This window comes from Zingiber officinale, chromosome 6B (assembly GCF_018446385.1).
Source record: "Zingiber officinale cultivar Zhangliang chromosome 6B, Zo_v1.1, whole genome shotgun sequence".
Classification (NCBI taxonomy): Eukaryota; Viridiplantae; Streptophyta; class Magnoliopsida; order Zingiberales; family Zingiberaceae; genus Zingiber; species Zingiber officinale.
The window spans coordinates 76,807,652-76,821,665 of NC_055996.1; the positions used below are offsets into that span (position 1 = coordinate 76,807,652).

At 37.1% G+C, this 14,014-nt stretch overlaps 1 protein-coding gene across 1 annotated transcript; it reads right to left on the bottom strand.

The window, feature by feature from the left end:
- Positions 1–6,018: 6,018 nt before the first annotated feature.
- On the bottom strand, positions 6,019–13,761 carry LOC121992765. Its single transcript, XM_042547326.1, has 3 exons — positions 13,129–13,761; positions 6,419–6,591; positions 6,019–6,338 (listed from the first exon to the last, which is right to left on the bottom strand). Exons 1-3 carry the CDS (start codon positions 13,684–13,686, stop codon positions 6,224–6,226), a joined length of 846 nt encoding a protein of 281 aa, XP_042403260.1. The 5' UTR covers positions 13,687–13,761; the 3' UTR covers positions 6,019–6,223.
- Positions 13,762–14,014: the final 253 nt, after the last annotated feature.

A 14,014-nucleotide genomic window follows, 5' to 3' on the forward strand; every position in this document is an offset into this window, starting at 1 on the left:
CTTGCACGAGCATCTCCAGCTCCTCTTGAGTGAGCTTCACGGTAGTTAGTAGTCCAACATCTTCCATCTTCTCGGCTCAGATTTAGGTGACGTTTCCACAGACGCCGCTAAATATGATCATGTCTGAAAGTCGAAGAGACGGATGCTGGGGACGTGGCACTCCTGCTGACCTCTGGTGGACTCCGCTCCCACCTGCAACACAAGCAGCATCAGTGCCGAGCCAAGGAAGGGGTCCCCAGCGATGACCCTCCGACGATCAAGTCAATCTCCGGCGAAATAAGAAGAAGTAAAGAGAATTGTAGCGCAACAGTAGAGATCGCGAGAAAAGCATACCTCCGTCGATGCTTGGACCACCTTTATATAGAGCCCTGGAAGTGCGCGTGCATGCTTCCCCTAAAAGGACCTGTCAGTAAAGTGTCCATGACACAGTACCTTAACGGCCCGAGCATATCTCTGAAGTGACAGTGGAAGCTTCCGTCGTACGATCTTATTTCTAACCATGCAGCCTGTCAGCGGCACTAGCTCCCAAAAGGATGCCAAAGGATATCCTGCTGTGTCTGTTGCTTGGCCGAGTGGAATGGCCGCTCGACCAGAATTCTGATATCCCTACCATGTCTGCTATCATGCCGAGTGGGATAGCCGCTCGGCTGAAAGTCCACTGTCGCGTCGAGCGAGAGAGCTGCTCGGCTGAAAGTCCACTGTCCCAGTGTCGTCTACTGTCGGGCCGAGTGGGATAGCCGCTCGGCCTTAAGTCCACTGTCCACATGCTCGGCGAGTAGCTTGATGTGCGTAAATATTATGATCATTTACGCATGTTTTAGCACACATTCACGTACTTTATGCATATATATTCGTTGCATGATTGCCTCTTTCATCTTGTATTCATTATATATACTCTTTTGTTCGGATATCTGCTCTCTGTTTGGTTTTGTGTTGACAGGGACAACTTTTAGAGCGAAAACGATGATTATCAACGCACCGGAACAAGCCGAAGAACACAGTCGTGCACTCCTTGCATGGCTGTGTAACCAGACAGAAGGGGAGCAGTGCACGGCCGTGCAATCCTTGCACGACTGTGGGTCGAGATCGAGGCAGATCAACACACGGCCTTGCAACCCTGCACGACCGTGCGACCGAGACCGAGACCAGGAAGTGCCCGGCCGTGCATCCTTGCACGGTCGTGCGGCAAGGACCGAGGCCAGACACCACACGGCCATGCCAATTGGCACGGCCGTGTAGTGCCATCAGAGAAGGAAATGAACACGGTCGTGCCATCTCGGCACGGCCATGTCGCCGTAGCCGAACCCTAGTCTATATAATAGTTTTAATCTTTTTTCTTAGGGGAGAGCGCCGGGAAGCGAGCCGTCAGTTTGGGAAACATCTTGGAGTCATCCCACGCCATCTTGGACCTCTGTCCAGCGATATTCCACCACCACATCGACTCCAAAAGCAGAGGATTGGACCCGAAGGCCACTCATCGACATAGGATAAGCATATTCTTTCCTTCTTTTCCCGTGTCTGAAGATTGTATGTTTATCTACGTTATGTTTTTGGGTATTTCTCCGACACTTATGGAGTAGATCTTTTGTTCTAGGATTAGGGAGTAGTTGTGGCTCAGTTTGATGTAAAACTCGTATTATACTTACACTCGTTGGATGATCTTTTATGCTTTGTCTCAATTGCATGTTGCTTGATTGCGTAGAACTTGTTAACCTCGTACAGGGATTATTCCTAGATCGTACACCCAAGGGGCCCTAGTGACAGGGGTAACCCGTTCACGGACATCTAAGATACTTCCTTGAAAGGAGAGGTAAATTCTCCTCAAGGAAGCGAGTAACTCGCCCGACCGGCCAACAACATCCGTTGACCATCTTGACTTTGACCTCTACCGTGGCAGCAGGGTGAGGCCCCGCCTAATCACCTCATGACACATATTTGGAAAGCCCTCGATATAAGTTATCCATTGGTAGTACTTTTACGAGGAAATATTGTGACTTAGAATGAGTCCGTCGGTCCTTTTCTCTCACCAAAACTGTGCAACATATTTCTTGTTGTCGACGTGGGTTCTTATCATCAGAATTCATGGTTTGAAGAAGCTTAGGCTTAGTTTTAGTACATTGAGTGTGATTTCGGAGGTTATGGTGTGTGGTGAGTGGAAGTGGAACCCCATCTCACTTTTCAATTAGAACAATGAGAAACATTTCAAGGAAATGCTCAAGCATAGACACATAAATTCATGACCCACTATTTTACTTTTTGTGGGCCCATTATTTTATGTGTCTATTTTTGAATATTTCCTTGAGATTCTTTATCTGTGCATATCATTTTACTTTCAATTTTTTGTTCTATTTTTGGGCATTTAGGCTCTAAAATTTTAAGCGTTGGTTGATTAATTGAGTTATGTTGTGTTCTTGAATAGGTATCGAAGAAAATAGCTCCAAGATCAATAGATCGTTGTTTCAACTAGACTAAAGGTTAAGGTTGAAATTTTTGAATTTAAGTTTATTTTTAGCTCTTAAATTTAAAATTTAAGTATTTGGATTGTGAAAATTGATCTACACTTGTTTGGAATTTTTAAAATTTTCAACTTATATTTTTTTAAACATTTTAGAGTTTTTAGAGTTAGATAATTAGATTTTGGAAGTGTTGATGTATTATAATTGCAATATATATATATATTTAAATTATTGTGTGTAATTGTGAAGTAAAATGCAAAGTTTGAAACTTTTAGAGAAATTTTGTTTGCTATTTTTTTGGAATTATTGGAAAAAGATAGTCATTAAATTAGATAATTATATTTTTAAAATATTATATTAATGGTAAATTAGGTGAAATAGCAATGTTGAGGTATTTTAAAAAGATAAGATATAAACCTACTTCAAACAGGACATCTCTCCCTCCACCACCACCTTCTCTTCTGCCTCCTCCACTACCTCATGATGCTAACTCGAACGAGCATCCTAGTGACTTGGGCTAAGAAAAAACATCCTCGAGTATTATATGAATGAAAGGAAAATTGTTCAGCATTAATATTTGGAAAAAGGTCTATTTCAACCTAAAAATCGTGAATTTCCATGGCGTTCTTATCCAAAGGAGAAACAAATATTTTGAATTATATGGTTCAATAATCATCCTAATTGGCTACAGTACAACATTGTAAAAGTCGCGGCCTTCTATCTTTATTGCTATTTATTCAAAGTTGATGATGGTGGTCAAAGTGGTGATGAGTCTTTTATTACTGAGAGATTTAAAAATTAGAGAAAGAAAGAAAATTTTTGTGTACATGTTGAAAATCATAGCTACATTCACAATAGGTGGATGATAGTGGATTATGACTTAATGAATTAAAAATAGTATATTACAACTTGTTTGGTCAATCAATTTAGTCAGGTAACTGCCAATTATCGTATTTGTTTGACAGCATCAATTGATTGTATAAGATTTCTTGTGTGTCAATTGTGGTCATGATGAATTCACAGACTCACTCAATCATAGTAATTTTCTTGAACTATTAAAATTTCTTGCTGACCATAATAAGGATATCAATAGAGTTGAACTTGATAATGTCCCTCAAATCTCAAGTTGACATCGTCTAATATTCAATAAGATATTATCAGACTATTTAACCACTAATTCTCTTCTTGGATATCTTGATAATGAATTATTTATTATATTGGTTGATGAGGCTCATGTATCTATTAAAGAGCAAATGATAGTTGTTTTACGGTTTGCATATGAAAGGAAAAATATTATTAAAGAATTTTTAGGTATTGTACATGTAAGTGACACTATTATTGATTCTTTGTTATGCCAACATGAGTTATCTACATCGAATTTGTGAGGGAAAGGATGTGATGGAGATAGCAATATGAGAGGAGAATTCAATGGCTTAAAAAACTTAATTATGATAGAGTATAAGTCTACTTATTATGTTTATTGTTTTACTCATCAACTACAATTTACATGTGTAGATGTTGCTGAACGCCTGTGTACCTGTATTTACCTCTCTTCATATTTATAGGGTCGACACTGCGGGGACTGTTAAGATAACATATTTATCTTTTTTTTTTGTAACGCCCCGGCCCGGGAGGGCCCCACCCAGACCGAACTAGGAACGCCACCAGAATTGCCCATCGGATTGACGACTAGCTCCACAAACCACCGGAGGTCCTTTCAGCGTGCTTTGTTCTCACTCGCATGCACCCTGGAAAACTTCCAGGAGGTCACCCATCCTCAGATTTCTCCAAGCCAAGCACGCTTAACTTTGGAGTTCTTAAATTTGGGCTTCCGAAAAGGAAGGTGCACCTTGGCCCCACTTAAAGACACAACGTCCTCGTTGTATAACCATGAATCACACCACAGACAAATCCCAGAATCTCCCTCGCTAGGTGGTGCCCTGAGTGCTCCTGGCATAGGAACACTCACGGTCGCAAGGTCGCTCTGATACCATCTATAAAGCCTCGGCCCGAGCAGACCCCACCCAGACCGAACCGAGAACGCCACCAGAATTGCCCATCGGGTTGACGACTAGCTCCACAGACCACCGGATGTCCTTTTAGCGTGCTTTGTCCTTACTCACACGCACCCTGGAAAACTTCCCAAGAGGTCACCCATCCTCAGATTTCACCAAGCCAAACACGCTTAACTTTGGATTTCTTAAATTTGGACTTCCGAAAATGAAGGTGCACCTTGGTGATATGGATAGTACCATTTAACCTTTTAAGCGGTACTTAACCAGAATCTCAGAACCGGGGTATTACATTTTTTTATAGATGTTACTGAAAATTACATGAAGAATTCTACAGTTTGTTATGTGGTCGCATAATTGAATAATATTGTTGGAGTGTCATGCAAGCGATGAGGCATACTTCGTGGGAAACAATTTGAAAAAGTGATTGAATAAATTTACAATTGTAATATCTTCATTGGACGAGGTATGAATAAAGAGAAGACATTGAAAAGAGTTGGGAGTACACATTGAGGTCCATATTATAATACATCATTGAGTTTGATATATTTATATCCTTTAGTTATTGATGTCATTTTAATTGTTGAAGAGGAGGAAAAAGATCACAAGCAAAGGCACAAACAAATAATCTATTGAAATTAATGAGAAAATATAAATTCATATTTTAAATGTATTTAATGAAGAATATAACTAAAGTCACGAATGATTTGTCACAAGTTTTACAAAGAAAAGATCAAGACATTGTAATTGTCATGATTCTTGTAAGATCAAACAAACATTAACTACTAACCATGAGAGATGATGGTTGAGATTTGTTACTTAATGAAGTTTCTTTATTTTGTATTAAATATGAGGTAATCACCTAGCGCATGGAAGACATATTCGTCTTTCATCGGGGATCATGATAAAATATTAAAGAAATGATAAATCTTCACTATTATTGCATTGAAATATTTTATAAAGTGATATATTTGCAACTTTAAGAGTTGAGCCGTCACTTTAATGAGGCAAACACAAAATTATTGTTATGTATATCTTGTCTTGATCTATCAAATTCATTATATACTTATGATAAGAGAAAATTAATTTGGTTTGCTCAATTTCATCAATTCGATTTCTCTTTGATGGAGTTAATGCATTTTGAGCACTAACTTGATGACTTTATTTTTGATATATGAAATAGCAATCAATTCTTTGAGATTGCGGGAATTAGCAAACTTACTAAAAGGATAGTTTAACCGAAGAAACATTGACAATATCCTATACTATTACTAGTTATGATGGTAAAGAGAATTTTTCATCAATGAAATAATCAAAACCTCACTTCATAATCAGTTGAGAAATAAAATAGTAAATTATTATTTGGTACCATATATTAAGCAAGATGTATTGGATATAGTTGATAATAAAACTATTATTCAAAATTTTCAAAGCACTAAATCTCGGAAAGTGTTATTGTAAAAATATATGAAGTTAATATATGACTTTTATACTACATGTTAATTTTTTTAATTCGCCTCCGATTGAAAATCTTAGCTACGCCCTTGCTGTAACTATTCGTTGATCCTTTTGCATTGTGCAGAGCATGAAAACATTGAAATTAATGATTGGTTACACATCCATGTTCCATCTACTTGAAAAACGTAGAACTACAAGATCAGCGAATGCAAGTAAACATGAATCTAAAGAATCATTGACTTGATCCACGATCCATTCTTATTTGTATTTACTTTTAAATTTTTGCATTGCCATCTTCTATATCCACAACAGAGGTGCAGGAGTAAATGCTCTGCCATAAGTAACTCCTACATCGTCTCCGTCATCTTCTTCTGTCTCCCATAAGAAACCAGCATACGCTGCGAGAACACAGCTGTTGTGCGCACGAGATTTCAAATAAATCATCAAATTGTCGGCGATGCTTATAATTCAAGTGGAAAACTTGATTTTTACCTGTCCTTGGGGGCCGTTCTAACTGCCTGTTGGAAATAGCTTGAAGCCCATTCCTTGTCATGGTGAAGCTCCCACACTATCTTTGCGTACTGTGACAGGGCTTCCCCATTCTCAGAATCCGCCAATATTGCTCGAGAGTAATATTCCTCCGCTTTTCTAAGATCCCGCTTTTCCTGCATCATGTGTTATGATTTCTGAGGCAATTATTTTAACAACCAAATTGAATTTAAACCTCATACAACAAAAAATCGATGTTTCTATTTTAAACTGAACTTAACTATTTCAACTGCTGTTGTCTTTTGGCTTGGAACCAAAAAGTGGTTGGACGTCTGGTTCATGTGTTTTTCCAATCATTATGTTTGTTTGAAATTTGGCACATACTTTAAGCGACCAAACGTATCAGTGATTCTTGTTTTACTAGTTCAGTAGATTAATCTAATCTGAGTCCCAAACATTATCTCTTGTCAACCTCAAAAGACAAGTTCCAACCTAGATTCAAATTCGATCCATTTGATGTATTACAATAAAGGTTCATCATATGGCGTTTCAGAAGATGGCACAAGGAGTGAATTTGTTATTCTCAAGGGCTTCTTCAATGTTCAAGAGCATATTAGATGAACATAACTAGTATTTTTGCAAGAAAGATACATTGAGAGAATGAGAACAATACCTGTGTATTGAGTAATGACTGTTGAGATTTTTTGTGAATTCGTTTTATTTACTCAAGACTCCTTGCTAAACCAAAGCAAGAAAAGAAAACAATTGCATTGCCTGTTGTGAACCAAGGGAGGAGAAATAGACATTTATTTGTAATAAAAAGAAGGCAGTTCTCATTTGTCCAAGTCAAGTGAAAGTAAAACTCACACATTCAAATAATGCATGAAGACACCTGTAAGGTGTAAGAGATTGTAATATGTGTGAGTTTGAGTTGAACCAATGTGTCTCTCGGTTAGGTCATTTCATTTAAATTGTTCTTGAACCAATGTGTCTCTTGGTTGGATGATTTCATCTATAAATAACTATCAAAGTTAGTTAGAGATGAAATCATCCAACCAAGAGGCACATGGTTGAAGAACAATTCAAATGAAATGATCCAACCGAGATACACATTGGTTCAACACGAATTTCATCAATAACTAACTTTGACAGTTACTTAAATGAAGAGGTATCTTATGATGGTTGCATCATTTGAAAAGACACATTGATTCATGAAAAGACATCAATCTCTCTATGAATATTCAAATTTCGACAGATTTCAGTAAGTTTGGCAACTCGATATTTTTGCTAGATATTGTGTTGAAAGGGTTGTTGTATCTTGGGGGTAATTTGCCAATAAAACTCATTAGCAAACTTTGAATGGTGAGGGTAAATAAAACTTTAAAGGAAAGTATTTCCATATGCCTCAACCCAAGCATTTTGATAAGCCGCAAATCCGTTCCAACTTCATAGTTCTTTGTTTTCCGATTTTCTCTATTTCCAGTTTGCTTACTCAGATATTACTCCAACCATCTATAAGGTTTTATGTCTGCAATGGAAATTGAAAAGAATGTCATCTTTTCTCAATCCAAATGTTCAACTAGATCGATTCAACTACACCAATTTTAACCGCTGGAAAGGAAAATTATTCTTCCTACTTGCCGTTCTCAAGGTTGCATATGTTCTTGATCTAAAGTTGGAGTCATTTCTAGAACCAAAGGATGATGATTCTGGTACGGTCAAGGCTGCATGGAAGAAGCGTGAAGAAAACATGGTGATCTGTCGTGGTCAAATTCTCAACATTCTCTCTCATAGACTCTATGATCTCTACAACCCAATTGAATCTCCAATAGAGATATGGAATGCACTTGAATACAAAGACAAAGCCAAAAAAAGAAGGTACAAACAAATTCCTTATCTTGAAGTATTTTTTTGAAAGAAATTTTTGCATAGCAGAGATGATTTAACCTTGGACAACTTGCAAAAACATTTGCGGATTGAAGGGGAAACTATGTCTCATAATCCCAAAGGCAATAGCATGAATTCTATAAAGTTAATGTTGCCGAAGCAAGTAAGTTTAAAAAGAACTTCAAGGTAAATAATGACAGAAAGTTCAAGAAATTCGGAAATGGAAAATGTTTCTTGGTAAATGCTTCAATTGTGGCAAGAAAGGCCATCACAAAAATGACTGCAGGTACAAGAAATAAATCAATGTCAATAATGCCAATGTTGTTGAAAAACAACATGAAGAAATGTGTGCAATAGTCTTAGAAATGGAAATTGGCATGATAACCAAAACCAACATGACCGCAACAAAGCCCAATGATTGGTGGCTTCATTCCGATGCTACCATTCATGTTTGCAACGACAAGAAATTATTCTCCTCATATCAAATTGAAAAGCAAGAACAAACTGTTGTCATGCGGAATTATAATGCAGTGGTGGTTGCCAAAAAAAAATGGTGCAGATTGAATTTTTCTATTGGGAAGAAAATGACTTTAAGCAACGTCTAACATGTTCCTAACATTAGAAAAAATCTTGTATCTGCTAGTCTTATGTGTAAGAATGGGCTTAAGGTTGTACTTAAGGGTAATACATGGATTGTTTCAAAGAATGGATCCTTCGTAGCAAAAGGTTATTTATGTGAAGGCATGTATAAGCTAAGTGTTAATGGTAATAAAATTATGAATTTTGTTTATCTTGTTGACTCCTTTGATGTTTAGAATGCTCTTTTAGCGCACTTAAATTTTAGATCTTTAAAACATATGTCTAAGCACGGTTTGATTAATTGTAAAGATACAAAATATGATAAGTGTAAAATTTGCATGCAAGTAAAAATGACTAAGAAGTCATTTCCAAAAGCTGAATGAAACACACAAATATTAGATATCATTCATACTGATTTGTGAGTATAATGGTGCTTTGACTAGAGGAGGAAAAAGATACTTTATCACTTTCATTGACATTCTAGATATACCTATGTATATTTAATTAGAATAAAAGACGAAACATTTGAAAAGTTTAAACTTTTCAAGGCTGAAGTTGAGAATCAAAAGGATAAACAGATCAAAATGGTTCGAAGTGGTAGAGGTGGTGAATATCTTTCGAATGAGTTTGATGCCTTCTGTGAAGAGCATAGTATTATTCACCAAAAGTTAGTGTTGTTTACTTCTCAACAAAATGGTTTGGCTAAAAGAAAAAATAGGATTTATGCTGATTGATTAATTCAATGCTTCTTAATGCTAAATTGCCAAATAACTTGTGGAGAGAAGCTTTACTTATTGTCTGTCATGTTCATAGGAGATTTACTTCTATAAAAACACATGTCCTTCTGAAGTACGGAAAGGAAGAAAACCAAACTTGATGTATTTAAGGGTATGGGGTTGTTTAGTCTTTTTATAGAGTACATGATCCTAAATCATCAAAGTTAGGTGCAAGGGGAATTAAAAGTGTATTTGTAGATTATGCTGAAAATTCCAAAGCATATAGATTGTTGAACCTAGATTCTAAATGTAATTGTGGAATCAAGAGATGTTGAATTTGTCAAAAATAATTCAGTTTTGATTTTACTGATAGTTTGGAATCTAGTAATAATCAATCATGTGGTGCCTCCACTCAAAACAAAAGAAAAGAGTCTATGACATCTTTTGAACTAAAGAGAAGTCAATGTGAAAGGAAAGAAAAGAAATTAGTACCAGAATTTATTTCATCTCAAGTTTTAACCTTTTTGGTTGAAGGAGATAGAAATAGTGTACTTAATAAATTACCTTTGTTGCTTAATATAGAGGAAGATCCAAAAACATTTACCGAAGCGATGTTATCAAGGGATGCCTCCTTTTGGCGAGAGGCCATGAATGATGAAATTGATTCAATAATATCTAACCAAACTTGGATTTTGGTTGACCTCCCTTTGGGATCTAAACCGATAAGCAATAAATGGGTGTTTAGAAAAAAAGTACAATTGTGATGGATCTATACAAACTTTCAAGGCTAGATTGGTACTGAAAGGCTTTAAACAAATATGTGGTATAGATTATTTCGAAACATATTCTCGGGTAGCTAGAGTAACAGTCATAAGAGTGCTATTTGCTATTGCTTCAATTTATAAGTTGCATGTACATCAAATGGATGTAAATACATGCTTTCTAAATGGTGATTTAAATGAAGAAATTTATGTGAAACAACCTGAAGGGTCTGTATTATTGAGAAATGAAAAGAAGGTTTGCAAGTTAGTCAAATTGGTTTATGGATTAAGACAAACTCCTAAACAATGGCATGAGAGGTTTGATCAGGTTATTTTATCTCGTGATTTTAAACATAATAATGTTGATAAATGCATATATTCAAAATTCAAAAATGATTTTGGAGTAATTTTATGCTTATATGTTGATGACTTGCTTATCTTTGGAACAAATATGCAAGGTATAAATGATACTAAGAAGTATCTAATTTCACAATTTAAGATGAAAAATCTTGGTGAGGTAGATACTATCTGAAGTATAAAAGTCATGAAAAATAATGGGGGTTAATTGTTGTGTCAATCTCATTATATTGAGAAGATGCTTTTTAAATTCAATCACTTGATATTTAAAGAAGCTAATGCACCATATGATACTAGTATTAAATTACTAGAAAATTCTGGCAGGCAGTAGCACAACTAGAACATTGCTAGTATGATTGGTAGCCTTATGTATGCTAAACACAAGTGTTAAACATTGGAATGCGATTGGGAGAATACTTGGTTATCTTAAAAGAATCATAAATCTTTTGTCTTATAATAATTTTCCTGTGGTACTAGAAGGATACTCGGATGCTAGTTGAATAACCAATATCCATGAAAATAAATCCACAACTAGTTGGATTTTTACAATTGTTGGAGGTGTTGTTTCTTGGGCTTCTAAGAAACAAACATGCATAAACTCACTCAACTATGGAAAGTGAGTTTATAGCACTTGCTGCTGCAGACAAAGAAGCAGAATCTCTAAGAAATTTGTTATATGATATTGAGTTGTGGTTACAACCAATGTCATCTATTTCTTTATATTGCGATAGCGAAGCTACATCGTCTAGAGCTTACAACAAAGTATATAATGGAAGGTCTAGGCATATTAGTTTGAGACATGAATATGTTAAAAAATTGATAACAGATGGTGTTGTCAATGTGGTCTATGTTAGGACCAATAAGAACCTAGCATATCCCTTGATAAAGGGTCTTTTGAGAGACTTAGTCAAGGAAACATCTAGTGGAATGAGACTGAAACCTTTTGAAACAATCACCAGTGATAGTAGCCCAACTATGTAATAGGTATACCATTATTCCATAGTTAAATGGGTAAGAACAAGTCATTGTTATGTGATTGGTTTGACACCGAAATATTTAACTAGTCCCTTCTAGGATGTTCGATGTAAATAGCCATGTGGTTGAGGTTGAATACATACTCTTAATGAAGTTCAAATTTCAAAATAGCTAGACATAATTTGAAACTTCACCTATTGAACATGAGAAATGAGGTCGTTTCTAACAAGACCATGGTTTAGTCTTGTAAATGTTCATGAGTCCAAGATCGAACATAAGGCCATAATAGTGCTAAATAATTTGAACATATTTTGAAACCTGGGATAGTTCATATGTGGTGTATTGCCGGTATTTGCTTAGAGACAAAGTCCAATGCCAAGGCACACTATCGTCTTGCAAATGCTTTGAAGTATTTCACTAATTGAATGTTAAAATCGAAAGATACCTTCTTGTATGTATGAATCTATTATAATGAAGAAATATTGCAATCTAGTGGGGGATTGTAAGAGATTGCAATATATGTGTCAGTTTAAGTTGAACCAATGTGTCTCTCGGCTAGATCATTTCATTTGAATTGTTCTTGAACCAATGTGTCTCTTGGTTGGATGATTTCAACTATAACTAATTTTGACAGTTATTTAAATGAAGAGGTATCTTGTGATGGTTGCATCATTTGAACAGACACCAATCTCTCTATAAATATTCAGATTTCTACATATTTCTTGTATGCTTGGCAACTTGATATTTTTGCTAGATATTGTATTGAAAGGGTTGTTGTATCCGGGGGTAATTTGCCGATAAAACTCATTAGCAAACTTTTAGTAGTGAGGGCAAATAAAACCTTAAAGGAAAGTATTTCCATACGCCTCAACCTAAGCATTTCGATACACCGCAAATCCATTCCACCTTCATGGTTCTTTGTTTTCCAGATTTTTCTCTTTTCCAGTTTGCTTACTCAGATACAACTCCAACATAAGGTTTGTGTGCCAACACTTAATATCCATTTTCACAATTTTTTTGTAGTTCGAGTTTCTGTATCAACAATCTTTCTACATGAATTCTACGAAAGCCAAAGTATGCATTCTCTTGCACATGAGCCTTCGCTATGATGGCTTATGCATTCTATTGTGTTCCGACTGGTCTCTGGTTCTAACCTTATATAGCGTGTCTTACATATAGAAATGCAGCATTAGCCTCAGAAACCCCCCCCCCCCCCCCCCAAAAGGTAATATGTTATCTCTTATATGTATTCTTGCTCATCGTCATCCGTGTGGTTTGAGATAGTTAATCGAAACATGTTCGATAGTTTGTCTATACTACGCATTCTAGGCACAACCGTATACGGTGTATCATTCAATCTAGACTACGCATTCAGTCTTCCTAAAGCAATCCACAGTAACTAAGCAGTTATATAATTGATCATGGAGATTAATAATACCTGATAAAGGAACTTTGCGTAATTCCTCAGCGATTGGGGATCACTCGGATCCTCCTCAACCTTCGCCTTATATTGCATCTCAACCTCGGATCGCACGTTTTCGCCGATGAACACATCGAGATATCCGTCGGCATTGAACAACCCCGACCCGACACGGTCGATTCCGAGCCCTCTCGCGAGGTACAGAGGCGACACGGCGCTGCTTCCCAAATCGCACGATCTGAACTCGCCCACGAACCTAAACCACTCCGCGGAAGCAGCATTGCTCTCTTCATCGCCGTATTCCTCTTCCTCCTCGATCTCTTCGGCGATCGGCTTGCGATTGAAGGCGGAGAGGAAGGATGCGCGATCCAAAGAAACATGGAGTTCGCAGCGGGAGGTATCATTACGTCGGAGAAGGCAGTCGGAGTCGAGGATGTTTTCGTCGGAGTGAGATCGGCGGAGGACGTCGGGGGATGCGGAGGAGAAGGGGTGGAGGTCAGAGGCAAGGTGGCGGGGGGAGGAGGAAGAGGGGAACGGGGAGGCGAGGAGGGGAGTGGAGGAGCTCCGCAGCATCATCGTGATAGGAGAAGAAGGATGAACCCTCGCTGGTGAATCGAAGGGAACACCCGCGAGGTTGTTTGGAACCGGAATGCATACGAAAAGATGGATGGCGAGATTTCTTTATAACACGAACTGCCGACTGCTGGACCATCGCTGTCAAAGTTGACCGAGGACGGGACTTTTGGGGCACCGCACGTTAAGTAACTATATTTGCACTCTTTATTTTTACTTTTTCTTCTTTTTTTTTTTTAAAAAAAATAATAAAAATAAAATTCTTATGTAGTTTTTTTTTAATTAGATTTTAGGATGACGATTCAATCCGCATAAATTAAGAAGTGCTCAA